This window comes from Pteronotus mesoamericanus, unplaced genomic scaffold (assembly GCF_021234165.1).
Source record: "Pteronotus mesoamericanus isolate MK-2021 breed Mesoamerican mustached bat unplaced genomic scaffold, CSHL_Meso_final contig_73, whole genome shotgun sequence".
Taxonomy (NCBI): domain Eukaryota; kingdom Metazoa; phylum Chordata; class Mammalia; order Chiroptera; family Mormoopidae; genus Pteronotus; species Pteronotus mesoamericanus.
This window is the reverse complement of record NW_026555245.1, coordinates 21,027,309-21,044,115: the sequence shown is the minus strand read 5'-3', so window position 1 is coordinate 21,044,115 and position 16,807 is coordinate 21,027,309. Positions and strand designations below refer to the sequence as shown.

Genomic DNA, 16,807 nt, shown 5'->3' with positions numbered 1-16,807 from the left:
TCTCATTTTGTCATCCCTATGATTTGGATGTTGGTACATTTGGAGATGTCCCAGAGGTTTCTTATACTATCCTCAGCTTTTTGAATTCTTGTTTCTTTTTGCTGTTCTGGTTGAGTGCTTATTTCTCCCTTTTTCCCAAACCATTGATTTGAATCCTGGCTTCCTCCCCTTCACTGTTGACCCCTGTAGGTTTTTCTTTATTTCACTTAGTGTAAACTTCATTTCTTCCTTTAAGTTGTTGTAGTACTCAGTGAGTTCTTTGAGCATCCTTATCACCACCAGTGTTTTGAGCTCAGCATCTAATAGGTTGGCTATCTCTTGTTTGTTTAGTTCATTTTCTGGAGCTTTGTTCTTTCCTTTCATTTGGGCCACATTTCTTTGTCTCCTCATTTTGGCAGCCTCCCTGTGTTTGTTTCTGTGCTTTAACTCCCTGTCTTAGCAGCATGGCCTGTTGTAAAAAAGTCACCTATAAATTGTGTGTGGTGGAGTCTTAGGTAATCAGCAGGGCAGGGCAACCTGCTTCACCACTTTAGGGCTGTGTATGGAGGGAGGGCTTAGATAGGGGCAGTGCTGCTGCCTCGCTTCTGGAGGTTTGCCCAGCACTTGCCCCATTTGTAGTCACTTAACCCACTCTCTGTATGTGACTGGAACCCTTCCAGCTGTTGCTCTGGTAGTGAATCCCAGAGTGGGTGTGTTTGCATATGTCCTAAGACCATGTGGACCCTTTAAGAAGTCTCCTGAAAATCTGGCAATTTTTTCCTCTGCCCAAACCCCCACTGGTTTTTTACAGCCAGAAGTTATGGGTGTTAATCTTCCCAGTACTGGATCCCTGGGCTGTGTGGTCAGGACTGGGTCTGGGATCACTTGCTCTCAAGGTATCCCTCCTGATTTTTATCCACCGCATGTGAATGTGGAACTGCCCCTTCTGCTGCCACCACCACCTCTCCACACCACCTTGCGTCTTCTCACCTCCCCACCCGTCTTTACATCTCCACCTCTCCTACCTATCTAGGTGAATGTGACTTACAACTGTACTTGAACAACAATTAAAAAGAAAAAAGAAGAATATGGCTTCTTTAAATCCATGGTAGTTGGACTTCCATACAGTTCTATTTCTGACAGTTCTGGGTGTTATTTGTTTTGAGGTTTAGTTGTAATTCTTTCTGTGGTTGCATGAAGAGGTGACGTTTGTCTGTCTACACCTCCATCTTGACTGGAAGTCCTGAAAACTATTTACAAAATAATGCTAAGAGAAAAGACCATAAAACTATGTATACACATATTACAATGGTGTTACAGTTTGGAATATATATAAATAGTTTTGAAAAAGATGATGAGAAAATTAAAATACTGTTGCAAAAGAATGACATATAGTGTGGGTAATATTTTTAAATTGGTCATATGTTCTTTTTTGGGGTGTTTTATTAATAGAAATGTAATATGACCATAGTGCTAATCTGGTCAAAAATTGAGTCAGTGACAGTAGCATCTATTTTAGAGGATTAGAAAAGTCTCTACAGCACTTAAACTGACCCACTGAAAAATCATGACAATTTCAAATTCATATTTAAAAAGAAACTAGTTTCCATAATTCTATATACTTTTTCTGATAGAAAACTTAGAAAATATAGAAATGTGCAAATATGTAAAAAAAATCACATAATTCTATCACAGAGATAGCTTTCCAATGTTTTTTCTGTCTACTTATTTATATATTTTTACAAAATGGATAATTTGAAAAAGGCATAGATTATTTTGTAACCTCTGTTTTTATCACAAAGTTTGATGATGCACATTTTCATATGAGTGTGCTCTCTAGAGGTTTTTAGACAGCCAGTTTGCTAGGGGCCTGCAATGGGAGAAAACAAATGTTAGTTGCTGATTTGCTTTCCTCTCTCATTCTGCTATAGAAATTGGTGTATTAGCCAAGACTTTCATTGAACAAGGGAAACTCATTCCAGATGATGTCATGACTCGATTGGCCTTTCATGAACTGAAAAACCTCACCCAATATAACTGGCTATTGGATGGTAAGTGAAGTGTCACTAGCATTTCAGCTCCTCAAAATGATGAGTGTGGGCAAGGGAAAGAGCCTTTTATGGGCTGCAGACATTACAGAGTGGGCAGAGAGACTGAGTTCTGCCACTAGTCACCCTGAGGCCTTGGGCCAAACATCTTCTCTGCCCGCTTCTTCTTCCTTAAGATTTTGTTTATTTTAAAGTTTTATTTATTTATTTTTTCCAAGAGAGGGTAAGGGAGGGAGAAAGAGAGGGAAAGAAACGTTGATGTGAAAGAGAACATCAATCAATTGTCTGTAGTACGGGCCCAACCAGAGACAAACCTGCAACCCAGACATGCGCCCTGACTAGGAATCAAATGGGCAACGCTTGGCTTGTGGGACAACGCCCAACCAACTGAGCCACACTGGTCAGGGCTGTGCCTGCTTCTTTATCCAAAAGGAAGAGGGAAGTGGCCTGCATGATTTCCAAGGTCTCCAGATGTGACATTAGATCCATTCTCCTCCTTTGAGAATATTTTATGAAGAGGAAGGATTATCACAAAAGGAAGAAGGAAGGCTAGAGGGTAATTGACAATCGGCTGCAAACTGGCAGAGGAGGGGCAGAATAGGTTGATTTTTAGTTTCTGAAGAGAGAGAAATATTTATTTTAAGGAACGCGCTCACATGATTATGGAAGCTGACACATCCCAGGATCTTCAGGGTGAGTTGGTAAGCTGGGGATCCAGGAGAGCTGACAGTGTACTTCCAGTCTGAAGGCCAGTAGGCTCAAGACCCAGGAAAACCTGTTTCAGTTTGAGTATGAAGGCAGGAAAAAGCCCAAGCCCCAACTCCAAGGCAGTCAGGTAGGAGGAATTCTCCTTTATTCAGGGGAGGGTCATCCCTTTTGTTATATTCAGACCTTCCATAGATTAGATGAGGTCCATCTACAGTAGGGAGAAAAACCTGCTTTACTTAGTCTACTGATTTAAATGTTAATCACATCCAAAAATACCCTGACAGACACATCCCAAATAATGTTGGAGCAAATATCTGGGCACTCTGTTGCCCAGTCAAGTTGACACATGAAATTAACCATTGTAGTTGCCCTATAGATCTGATCAGCTTGGCTGGTGTTACTGCTTTTGTTCAGATTGCTCAACATTAATTAATTCTCTTCCTTCATCCCTCTGTCTTCCTCCCTTGTATTCCTTTGTTCTTTTTTGTTTGTTTTTGTTTTTTAATTTGTAAAGGTTTTCCAAGGACTCTTCCTCAGGCAGAAGCCTTGGATAGAGCTTATCAGATAGACCTAGTGATTAATCTGAACGTGCCCTTCGAGGTCATTAAACAACGTCTCACTGCTCGCTGGATCCATCCAGCCAGTGGCCGAGTCTACAACATCGAATTCAACCCTCCCAAAAAAGTGGTGAGTAGTTGTGAAGCTGGCCTTCCACATAGCAGTCTACAAGTCCCCTTGTTCACACAGACAGAAGTTCTATGACCTTGGAAATCCTGACTGACCAAAACTCCTCAGGTTATATTCTCAGATTACTTGGTGCAGTCCATGTCTGGCCCACTCAGTTTGTTAGTAAGGCATCCCCAGGAGTAATGGGGGTTTGCTATTCCTTCAAAAGCATGCATTGATTTTCTACTCCATGCCAGGGAATGCGTTAGGGATTGGGGAAATACAGATAGGCAACACCTTGGATTATTTAGGGCTTGCAATTGAGAGTCCCACTCTGTGGCTGAATCATATATGAATTTTTTATATATAAATAAAATCGGTATAAGAATGTCCAAATCTGGAGAATCAAGATGGTGGAGTAGTGAGTGGAAGTCACACTGACCTCCTCCCAGGACCAACCTGGAATTACAACTAAATTGTGGAGAAATCACCTGGAACAAACAACTGAACAGTAGCGAAAGAGGAGCCTTGTAACCTCGGAGACAAAAGAATCAGCTTTAGCACAACCTAACTGGTAAGGGGTGTGGTAGAGACTCGAGAAGGCAGGAAGGATGCCCACAGGTGGCACACCAGAAGGATATTGAAATAGCCAGTGGGATACCCCTGAGAAGAGCAGGGTCTAAACCAGAAGTGGGGATCTCTAGCCCAGAGCAACAGAACCCAAAAAGTACACAGAAAACAGCCAGCTGCGAAAAGTGGTAGGGTTGCTCTCTGCCAGAGACAGAGGCTGGAAATGCAAAGAACCATTTAAAGGACAAACGCATAAATTTTTATTTGCAGCCACTTACCCTGGACTCCGGCAAAGGCGTGGGCAGAGTGGGCTAGAGACACCTGAGGAGAGACTGGGGAAGGAGGCTTTGGGGAGAGAACTGAGAGAGTAGCCAGCGGGATCTTGGTGCTGACTCATTCCCCCATGCGGCAGCAGCCATCTTGCTCAGGCAGAGACCACTCCCCTTGAGTGGCAGCACCATCAAAGGACCCAATTGCCCCGCCCCCAGGTGGGATTCCGCCCTGCCCTGTGCTGTCTAAGCTGCCTGCTGAGTGCAGAGTGACTAGATTAAGAGCTGAAGGAGACAGCCACAAACAGTAGATTCCTGGAAGTCTCGAACAAGACTGCCTAAGGTCAGACAGGGACAACATCTGACATCATCAGAGGCCAATCCAGAAAGTAAAAACGGCGGTCTCCTACCATAGAAGTTCACACCGCAAAGTCAGGAGATCAAGACAGATCAACTTAAGACGCAGAAGAGAAGAGTCTCACAAATAATGGTAAGACAAAGAAATACCCCCCAAAGGGAAAGGAGGAATCCACAAAGACAACTAAATGAAACAGAGGCAAGTAAACTAGCAGACACTGAGTTCAAAACAACGGTTCTAAGGAAGCTCAATGAGCTCAGTGAGCTCAAAAAGAATTACCAAAAACTACAAGGAAACTATGAGGAACTTACTGCAAACTATATCAGCATGAAAAAGGACATAAAAACTACCAATAAGATACAAGAGGAAATCAAGAATATAATTTCTGAATTGAAGAACACAGTAGGAGGAATCAAAAGCAGGCTAGATGAAGCCGAGAATCAAATCAGCGAGCTGGAGGACAAGGTAGAAAAAAGCTCCCAGAAAGAGCAAGAAAATGAAAAAAGACTCAGAAAGAATGAAGAAGCATTCAGGGAAATGCAGGACAACCTGAAATGTAATAATATCCATATAATAGGTGTACCAGAAGGAGAAGAGGATGAGGAAGGGATGAGAACCTGTTTGAAAAAGTAATGATGGAAAACTTCCCTAGTTGGAGGAGAGAAAGAGTCATGCAAGTCCAGGAAGCACAGAGGGTCCCATTCAAGAAGAACCCAGTGAGGCCCACTCCAAGACACATCATCATTAAAATGGTAAATATCAAAGAAAACAGAGAATCCTAAAGGCAGCAAGGGAGAAAGAGGTAGTTACATATAAGGGAGCCCCAATATGGCTAGCAGCTGACTTCCCAACAGAAACACTGCAAGCCAGAAGGGATTGGCAAGAAATATTCCAAGTCATGAAAAGCAAAGGCCTGCAACCAAGACTGTTCTACCCAGCAAGTCTTGCAATTAAAATGGAAGGCAAAATAAGGAGCTTCCCAGACAAAAGAAGGCTAAAAGAATACACCTCCACCAAACCAGCATTGCAAAATACCAGCATTGCAAAAGGACTGCTTTAAGAAGATGAAGAAAAAGAGTCTATGAATATCCAGTTCCTTTCACAATTGCCAACACTTGATATTACCAATATTTTTTAATATGTATTAACCTGTTTGTGACAATGTTGTGTTATTTTAATTGTTCCTTTATTATTTGTTGAAACTAAACCTGTTTTTATAGATTTCTTGCCTATTTCTATTGTTTTTAAAAAGCTTTAAATGACTTTTTGGTATTCTTTATCCATTTTTTGATTAAATGTTTATAGAATTTTTTCCTTAAAAAAAAACAGATAAACCATTAATCCTTTTTTAGATGTGTGACAAATACTTTTCTATTACTTGTCCTTTAACTCTTTTTATATGTATATTACTATACAGTCTTAAATGTTTAATATAGTCACATTGTCAATATTTTACTTTATAGCTTCTGGGTTTGAATATTTTACTTCAGGGTAAGAAAAATATTATTTTGTATTTTCTCCTAAAATTCCTAAGATTTTACATATTGATTTTTAACTCACCTGAATATTTTTTGTATAATGTGTGAACTAGGCCTCTGTATTTGTTTTATTTCAAGTAATAGTGGTCCATGCACCTTATTTGTTGAATAAGCCTTATTTTACCCATTGATTTGAAATATCAACTTAATCATTTATTACATTGTTAGGTAGATATGTATGTTCATCTCTGGAATGCTCATTATATTTCATTGATCTTGATTATTTCTGTGCTGGTGTCATGTTGGTTTAATTGCTGAGGCTTTATAATGGTTTAAAATATTTAATATTTTATAATTAACTTCGACACTTAAAAAAATAAAATCAATCTCTATGAAAGAAAGAAAGAAAGAAAGAAAGAAAGAAAGAAAGAAAGAAAGAAAGAAAGAAAGAAAGAGTGGGAGGGAGGGAGGGAACTCCTACCTTTTGTGACAGGATGGATGGAACTGGAGAATATTAAGCTAAGCTAAATAAGCCAGTTGATGAAAGACAAATACCATATGATCTCACCTATAAGTGGACTCTATTCAACAAAATAAACTAACGAACAAAATAAACCACAGGCGTGGAAACATGGAGCAGACTGAAAGTGGCCAGAGGGGATGGGGAAAGAGGACAATGGTGGAAGGAAGGGGAAGGGACTAGACAAAGACCATGTATGAATGACCCATGGACATGGACAACAGAGTGGGAATTGACTGTGGGTAGGGGGGGTGGGGGTGGGATGGGTGGAGGGGGATAAAGGGGGAAAAATTGAGACAACTGTAATAGAATAAACATGATTTATAAATTAAAAAAAATAAATGTTTTTGTACTAAAAAAAAAAAGAATGTTCAAATCTGTAGGGAATTTCTATAAAATTTTATTTGAGCCAAAAAGTGATATACCTGGGAGCAAGATTTCAACAGACTGAGAAAAGTGCTCCCTAGAATGGCAGTTAGCAGCTTCTTTTATGCATTTTGACTTAAGGAGAGAACATAAGGAAGATTACGGGAAGGCAGGAGGAAGCAAGACAGGGATTGGACTACGGGTTAGTTAACAAGATTATGTATTCTCTTGAAGGTGGCTTCTAAGGGGTCTGAAAAGAGGCATTTCAAATGTTTCTAGATGCACAGAAACAATGTCCAGGGCATGCTCAAGGCAAAGATAAACATGTACTAAAGAAGGTATATGCCTGGGTATGACTACCCACTACGACTTGCCCAGTTACGAATTTATGATCAGATTATCTTGTGAGGTTACTTTCTATAGGACCCCGTTTTTGTCCACAATATGTATTTATAGACTTCTTAGAAAACCTTTTATTTTAAAGCGATTGACTAACCCTGTTGAAATGATCCTTGCGGTTTTGTGTTTCTCTGTTGTGATGATCTGGGTTTGGATTTGATTCCATTTATTTAAAAGCACATTTGTGGGCTTGGTGCTTGCATAGAGAAGATATTTATTTAAAAATCATATAACTGCTTATAAAAGTAAGATGTTTGATACCAGCCTATTCTAACTCCCACTTAGGGCATTGATGATCTGACTGGAGAGCCTCTCATTCAGCGTGAGGATGACAGACCAGAGACAGTTGTCAAGAGACTGAAGGCTTATGAAGCTGAAACACAGCCAGTCTTGGAATACTACCAGTGAGTGTCACTTTTCAGAATTTCTCACATGATGAAGCACTAAAGCAGTTTTTGATAGTGCTTTACTGCTGAAATGCTAAAACATTAGAAGATCCAATGCAAATTGATTTAGATAAAAAGGATATTTATTAGCATGTGCAATGGAGAAGTCCAGGTGGTAGGTTGGGCTCCAGTCGCCTCTCAGCTTGAACAGTGTTTTGCCATTCTCTCAGCTTTGTACTGGCTTTGTCCTCAGGCTTCCTGCATAGTTGCAGATAGTTGCCAGGAACAGCCCTTTCATCAAGCGCTTAGGGGTCACCTTTTTCCCAGTGAACAAAAGCTCCGAGTATCATGTAGACTGAACCAACTGGACCAGCCACTGTGGTCAGTGAATGCCCTGCACTAACTGTTGCAGACCTAGGTTACTGCCCATTCCTGAACCAGTCACAGGGATGGGAGTGATTACTCTGATTGATCCACACCTGGAGCAGGGAGTGGGTCAATCTCACCCAAACTCCGCTCTCTGAGGGAGGGAGGAAGGGCTGGAATGAATGTTGGGGAGGCCAAACTAATGATGCACTTACCTGCCCCTAAAGGACAGAAGACTCTCAAATAGGAACCAATCCTCCCATTATTTATTTGGCTAATCGTTTTTAAAAGTTTATATTCTAACATAATTTTGTCTGCTCTGCAGGGAATTTCACAAAATATATGGGATCTATACTGAGTTAATATTTGGTTGATTCAAGCTAAGAAACAGTCCAGTTTCCTTACTCACCCTTTGTCTCTCTTTATAGAGGATTTGATTGGCAACCCCTTTCCTTTTGTACTGAATAATGATATAGTGTCAAGACAGTACAGTATTGTGATTCATGCACACACTCTGGAGCCAGTCAGCCTAAGTTCAAATCTCCGGTCACCATTTATTAACTTGGTCTTAACCTGTTTTCTCCCCTGTAAAGTGGGGGTTAGAATAGAGGGTTGAAAAATTGAGTTAATGTGTGTAATTCTTAGAATTGTTTCTGACACATGGTAAGCACTTTATAATTATCAGCTATTATTGTTGTTGTTGTTGTAATAGGGTAAGTATGCAGTGAGACTAAATCAATAGTCTGAAACTGTTTTAATAGTTACTTCTGGAGAGTAAAATTATTAAAAAGTTGGCAATTCACTTTCACAGTAGCTGTTACTATAATTTTATTGAGTTGGCCAAAAAGTCCATTTAGTTTTTTCCGTAAAATAAAAGACACATTTTTTCATTTTCACCAGTAACTTCATTGATTTGGATATTTTGAGTATGTTGACTATCTCCCGCATGGTAGAATGTTGATTGTTCTCAGTTAATGCCTTGATTTGATCGCTATCAACAGGTTTCAACAGGTCTACACAACCATGGAGTATCATCCAGCAAGAAATCTCCAGCACAAAACTTCTCAAACCACTTTTGACACATTCAGTCAGTCACAGTACCTTCCCCATACAATGCACAAATAATTTTTTGTGTGTGTTTCAGTTGTGTTTTTACCTTTCTTGAAATAATAAACCATAATATGCCAAAATGTTGCTTATTTTCTTCCATCTTCAATATTAAAATGGCTACACAAAGATTCACCAATTTTGATAAGTTTTTTTAAACACATGCTGATATGACAGCTGTCACAATACAATCTAACAAAATTGTTTTGAATGAAGTGAAAGACAGCTAAGTGTTACTTAGAGCCATCTTATGGAAAAAAACTAAATGAACTTTTTGGCTAAACCAATGTGATTTGTGTAATTAGCCTGGTTCTGCAGATGCCAGCACTGTGGCCCTGGGCAAGGGATTCAACCTCTGTGCCACAAATTTTTCACTTGCAAAATCAGAGAAATATTAAATAGTACCTACTTTGTAGGGTTCTTAAGGGAATTAAGTGGGAGAATCCATGTAGACTTACAACAGCCCTGGCACTATTAAACTACTCAGTGTTAGTTATTATTTACTCTGTGAACACTATGCTAGGCTGTTGGTCCAACAGGTAAAGAGACCCAATCCCTGCCAAACCCCAAGAAACTCACTTCTATCTGTGGGTGAGGCAGAGAACTAGTTAAACAGTATTGGTCATAAAATGTGCTTCTACCAATCAGGAACCTACTTTACACTAGTCTAAGCAAAAGGGAAATTTATTGGTCATGCAAATAAGACATCCAAAGGCAGATGCTGGGTCCAGGTGTTCAGTCGGTGTCATCAGGCCTCATCCCTTTCAGCTCTATTTTGCTGTGTTGGCTTTGGTCTCAAGTGGACTCTCCCTGCATAAGTGCCTCAACGCTACAGCTTACCTCGCTCACCTCCTACCAGTTCGGCTACCCCAGCAGAAAAGAGAGCCTCTTTGCCAGCAGAAGTCCTGGGGTTGGCATTGATTAGCTCATCATGTCCATTCTTGAAGTGGGAAGTGGGACAGTCCCACCGGAACCTCAGGGACCCAGTTTCCCATGGTGAAGATGTTGTTTCCCAAAGCAGTTTGTTATTCACTTAAAATTAACCAGAAGAAGGGAGAGTGCACTGTTGTTGGGCTGATAACATTGTAAAGCTATTAATAGAGGCAATCACCAAATGCAGTGGAGGTAGGGATCAATGCGGTCAAAATGTGGGAAGCTGGGGAAGGCTGCAGATATGAACGAGAGTCCCTAGGCGATATCCTAGTCTTTCTAGGCCTCTGGCTTTTGCTACTTCTTGTCATTGTTTGCAGCTTTTCCTTCCAGACTCCAGCACATAGAACCAGGGCTGGACTTAACCAAAAATTTAAAGAGATATTTGCAACAACATTAGTGACAATCAGCATTGTTATTTTAAAATACTGACAGCTGTATTGTTGTTTTTAAAACTCTTTCAGCTGCAGGACATTTATATCATAATTAGACCTGGGTTTACAAACAATATGATGTTCTTACTCTGTAGAGGACCAATATTTGAAGCTGGTTTTATTACATAAAAGTTAAAATGTTCATCCAAGGTGCATCTTTGGGATTGGTGTGTATAGTTGTGCCCTCAGTACCCATTTTTTGACACTGGCTTGATTTTAAAGTGCCTCTTCTAGAGGCTTACAGCTGTTAAGAAGCTTATTCTCTTGGAAGCTTTATGAAATGCCTGTGAATTTAGAAACAGGAGGACTTCTAATATGCAAAGAATACTGTATTTGCATCATACCTCCTCTTAACAGGAATACAGTGGGAATTATTTAAGGTAGTCTTAACTTAAATGAAGTATCAAAAAGGAATGCCTTTGTGTCCAGTGAAACCTCTGAAAATTCAGTGAAAACATTGCAGAGGCATGACAGATCCTATTTTTGGAAAGAATTAACTAGAGTCCCTCAGTTGCTCTTATGCAGCCTTTAAGCCAGTGTGTGTGAGTTGGTTGAAGGAGCAGGGTAAGCAAGAGGAACACCAGTATCTGTGGAGGGAACCTGTGTGTTTTGAAAAGGAACCCCGGGATTCTGATTCTCCTCACCACTTTACACCCTGCCCCCGTCCCCGCAGAAAATTAGACTAAATAGACTTTGATTGCTGGTCTGATGACCAGTCAGACAGATCTGCCTGGGGAGAAAAGGAGAAACACAATAAAAAGAATACTTTTATTCCTCTTCCCCTAAAATTCATGAGTAGCATAGAGGAAAAATAAATAAACATAGGTGAAAGAAAGGAAGCACTGTCAAGTGTTAGGAAGTTGTTTTGCAGGTGAGTAGCAGGCAAAGAAAGCCAGGGGTGTAGTGGGGGTGTCTCGGAAGCCCTATATATGAAAACCTTGGTGATTTGGGCTGTTTACTTTACATCTGTAACACACAGTTTTATCAGTAAAATAAGGAACCTGAACTTTCGAAAGGATTAAATAAACTATAACATGTAAAGCACTTATTACATGCACCATAGATGATAGGTGCTATTATTATAATTTTACATTTTTTAAAATCCTCACTCGAAGACATTTTTTTCAATGCTTTTTAGAGAAAGAGGAAGGGAGAGTAAAAAACTTCAATGCATGAGAGAAGCACAAATTGGTTGCTTCCCGTAGGCACCCCAACCTGAGATCGTAGGCACTTGGACCAGGGATTGTGCCTGGATCCGGGATCACATGCACCAGGATTGGGGACAGAACCCGTAACCTAAGTATGTGCCTGACTGGGAATCGAACCCATAACCTCTTGGTTATGGGACAATGTTCCAACCAACTGAGCCACACCAGCCAGGGCAGTGCTATTATTTTTCAAGTGGCCATTTCCATAAGCCAGAAGACCCAACTGAAACTAAAATTCAGTTTTTCCAATGCCCGGTCAAGTGCCTTTCTCTCTTGATCACGTAGACCTAATATTTACTGAGACCCCTAAATCCACATTATAATCTTTTAAGAATCACTTTGAAAAAGCTTGAGGAAGACTCAGAATTGTGTTTTTTGTTTTGTTATCTTTAGGAAAAAAGGGGTATTGGAAACATTCTCTGGAACCGAAACCAACAAGATCTGGCCTCATGTATATGCCTTCCTACAAACAAAAGTTCCTCAGATAAACCAGAAAGCACCAGTTACTCCGTGAGGAAAGCGCATGTAACTAGTAAGATGAGCAGAAGCTCCTCATTTGTGTATTTAGAGTCTCCTTGTCCTGAGACTCTGATGTGGGAATTCTTTGAAAATTATGTTTCATTTCTACTGATTTTCTTCTGGAAACTAAGATGTGCCAAATGTGTCAGATACTAAGACTAATCTTTTGAAATCATCTAGTATGTTTTATCCAGTTATCTTCTTGGGGTGCACAATTTGAAAACATTACAGATGTCTAACGAAACTTTTGAAAAATTGTTTAGAGTATAATTAAAAGAGCTATTGGTAGTAATCTAACTTTTGTTCAGAAGAGTAAGTGGTTGATAAATTTCCCTTATTTTTCTGGAAAAGTAAAGGAAAAAAAAATTCTGTCATTTGAGAAAAGTATCTCACCAGAGGATTTTGCTTAGACATGCCAAAAAGCCATATTTAGCTTTGTGGTACATAGTTTCGTGGTACTGTATGTCTATAAAATTCCAGGAAAAAAAGCAACTGGATTTACATATTAATTGAAGGATGCAAATTCACTGCTGCCTCTACACTAAGAAATTTATAAGCTAGCCATATATGTTGTATTTATTTTGTTTTTAAATGTACCTTCAGGTTACTCAATTTTCAATTTATCAATTAGCATAGAAAGTACTTTCCTATATGATTTATATTAGAAATTGACATTATAAGTCTTGTGAAAGGACCAGAGTTGGATTTTCAAATGAAAATGTAAAGACCTAGGTTAGGTCTTCAGAGGTTACTTGGGTTGATTTGTGCTTTTGGATCTACTTGCTGGTTTCTCTTTTTGATCAAACTGTATGATATGCCTTGATGAGATACATATTAAAGTAGGAAAAAAAAAATCCATGGCACTACATAAAGTAAGCATGCTTTTTTCATTAGGAAATAGATCAGGTTTGCCTGGGGAAAACTGTCTGACAAAAACAGCAATCATAATTAGTAAACAGGTATGGCAATGAAAAGGATTTACATGCCTGGTTAAAAAGGACCAAGGAACTGCGTTTGCTGAAGGGGTTCATTCCTAATCAAAGAAGTTGACACCTGCTAGCCTTCACTGCTGCCCTATCTTATGGGTAAAGGACCCTGCTGGTGCATGAAACCTGAGCAGCCATTTTAAAATAAAAATGACTTGGTTCCTTAGTGGAGCAACAAGGATGCATGCTTATGGATACACTTTGGCCTGGTAGAGTGGAGCAATATGAGAGGTGGAGAAACCTGTGTCTTCAATGGCATATTTACTCTTACTGTACTTGGTGCCAAATCAAATGAAACTAGTCCTCGTACAGCTGTTATGAACTGCCTTTGAAAATGTGGCCTGTTTTATTCTGGGCACTTAAAATGCAATTGCCAATAAATGGTTCTTACGTATTTTCTGGGGGGAAAACTTATTTTTCTTTCTTTTGAATTTTAAAAATTCAATTTGATCTTTCAAAATGGATCAAGGCTTTTAAAAAGGATTAAACATTTTTTTCTTTATAAAACTTTCTATAATGCCTTATTTGAATGTTAATATTGTGTGCTTTCTAAAAATGTTGTGAACTACTAAACTTATGAATTATCGCTAGGTTATCAGGCATACATTGGTACTAAGGTATTCGAATACAATTCCATTTTGCAGCTGTGGGTATCACTTTGTCTTTGGTAGGTCACAGAGCCCGCTCCATTCCACCCTCCGTTCTGCTGCCCTAATGACTCACTGCCTTCTGAATTAGTGACTCATTTCTAATAATTACCTTAAAACAGTACTCAAGCTGGTTTCCTTTCATGTTATACTTTATCTCCTGCTATAGTATTGCAGCCATACTGGCCTTCTTGGCACCCTTAGGAAGATTTGGAATCAAAAATAGGGAAGAACATGGCTATGAAATTTAAGACTCTTCTTCCCTGTGACCATTCCCTCCTCAACCCCAAAACCCGAAGTTTTGCACATGCATCCATTAGTTTGGGAAACATCTGCACTATTTCATTTTTCTTTAATAAAGCACACAAATAGAATTTGCTTTATATTCACTTAATGTTATAGACAGTTCTGATGATTATCATTGCTGGAGGAATTTGCTAAAAAAAAAACACCTCATAATGCTGTAATGATCATGGTGATGATTTATGTGCCACATGGAAATATATCTGGAGCTGAATGCCATGGCTAGAAGCTACTGTCTTAAAGGCTAATGAGAATAGTACTTAAAGCTATTACTCTATTTTCTGGAGTAGGAGTTGTTTTGGTATACCTTTCGTAAGCAGAATGTGTTGGGAGAAATGGAAAATGGCAGTTAGTGCCATCAGAAATTTTATTTCTCAATTCCATTTAAAATAGATTAAATACTGGCTTAAATTTCTAAACCCTAGCCCATAGCTACATTTCCCCCAGCCATTCACAATGGCATTCCAGCAAAGAAAAATATTTTGGATATTCATAGTTTGGGACAAAATTTACCTATGTTAATAACAAATTATGGTAATTACAAATTGTTTTAATACTTGCAACCAACAGTAAGAATAAATTTTTATTTTCAAACATGTTTAAAAGTTGTTTTCTCATTGACAAAAAAGTATTCTCACACATTAGTAAACTGCATAAATAGCTTTCCTGTCTTTGCAATCCAAGGTTGTGATTTTTGTAAGTTCCAGTTAAAAATTTTAAAACACAGTCAAAATAGTCTAGCTGTGCTTAAAGCTTTTGGGAAAAGCCAGTGTGCTTTGTAATGTTCATACCGTATTCTATTTTTTTTTTTTTTTTTAAAGCTCATTAATAGTCATGTGTTTTTCTATATATATATAGCACTAAGTTACAGTTATGCCAGATGGCACTTTGGAAGGATTTTACCAAAGTGCGAATCAATCTGGTGATGTGTCCTATTTTACCAAAGGGTTCTCAAGTGTTTGAAGAGTAAACAGCATGAGTGAGGAATCATGCTTTTTAAAAAAAACAAAGTGAAAGATGTGGGAATTTTTATCATTTTCTTATTTAGAAAAGATCAAACTTCAAGTCTAATTCTTCAAGGCTTATGAGAATGGTTATGATTTATCAGATGGTAAGCAATTCATAATGTTTTTATTAATCTTTGTATCCCATTAACTTACATAGTAAGCAAGCAGATACTTATTAAATGAATCAGCTTCTCAGACCTGTGAAACAGTACATACATGTCCATTATAGATGAGAAATGGATGCATAGGAATTTTAGGAACTTAATAAAACATGTATGATATAGAGGCAAAGTTGAAATTAAAAAGCCTGGCTGCAACCCAGACAAGTACATTTTTGTCCCACATCAGTTTAAGAAATGAAATACATAACTGACTTTGCAACAGTAAATTGACATCTTTTTATTTTTCTCAGAAAATACCCCAAGGTTAACTTTAGAATCACTTTGCTTAAAACCACCTTTTTTTCATTCTGTAAGAAAATCTACTTACTAGATTCATATTCTTTGGGCAGCATGTTAATTTACTTTAAAAAAGGTAATAGGAACCCTGGCCAGGTGGCTCAGTTTGTTGGAGCATCATCTCATACACCAAAAAGGTTGTGGGTTTGATCCCGTCAGGGCACATACCTGGGTTGCAGGTTTAATCCCTGGTGGGGGCGCATATGGGAGGTAACTGGTCGATGCTTTCCTCACATCGATGTTTCCCTCCCTCTCTCTAATCAATAATCTAAAACCAATATATTTTTAGGTGAGGATTTAAAAAAAGGGGGGGTAATAATCTTAAAGAAGACCCGACTTTCCTAAAGAGAAGGTATAGATCAATTATAAGTTCATTAGGCAAAATATGAAAGAGCCCCGTGATGGTATAATTCAATGAAAATGTTAACCATCTGTCTCTCCTAGGGAACAATTTTAAATCAGTACTATCTCTACCATCATTGATAAAAATGAAAGTTAACAGGGAGTAAATGGAGTGATAGCTATTTGATTTATTAAAAATCTTTTATTAGAATATTAATTTTATGAGATGAAACAAAGAATCCTTGATGGATACTTTGATGCCAAAGATGTTTCCTTCATCTGCTTGGACTTTCCATGATTTGTGCCTACAGAAAACCAACTAACCTGACATATGAATTAACCCTTTGTTTAGTATATGCTTATTATTTAAGAAACAGAAAAGAGGACATTTCTCTTAACAGGAGTTAGTTCTTAGTACTCAAGAAAAATAAAAAGGATGTCAATTTACTGTACTTAGTACTAAAGTATTACTACATATGTAAAAATTAGTCTAAGTGCAAATTATGGCATCAATCCTTGGATCCTAAAATAAATCCAATCACACTTTCACACTCAAAACATAGAACACACATCCTTTTCAAAGTAAAAAATGTGTGTGTATAGCTTTTAAAAAGCTCTCAATAATACCTATTTTAGAAAACAAAAACAGAAAATGCTCCAAGAATAGTTTACTCAGTTCATTGATTATTTCTCTCCTTCCAGTCTACAGTCATTATTAATACCTCAAATTTAAAGGCAGCAAAATGAAATTGA

General features: G+C 38.4%; 1 protein-coding gene across 2 annotated transcripts in view; it reads left to right on the top strand.

Annotated features, from left to right (window-relative positions):
• Positions 1-14,858, top strand: part of AK3 (adenylate kinase 3) — a 30,223-nt gene extending 15,365 nt beyond the window's left edge. The window contains exons 2-5 of one of the 2 annotated variants that reach the window (XM_054583082.1): positions 1,911-2,030; positions 3,250-3,422; positions 7,647-7,765; positions 12,186-14,858. In XM_054583082.1, the coding sequence (XP_054439057.1) occupies positions 1,911-2,030; positions 3,250-3,422; positions 7,647-7,765; positions 12,186-12,306 (533 nt within the window). In that variant the 3' untranslated portion in view covers positions 12,307-14,858. Of the gene's footprint in view, positions 1-1,910; positions 2,031-3,249; positions 3,423-7,646; positions 7,766-9,114; positions 9,294-12,185 lie in introns of those variants that run through there. The other variant, XM_054583081.1, reaches the window with a different exon arrangement.
• The last annotated feature ends 1,949 nt before the right edge of the window (positions 14,859-16,807 follow it).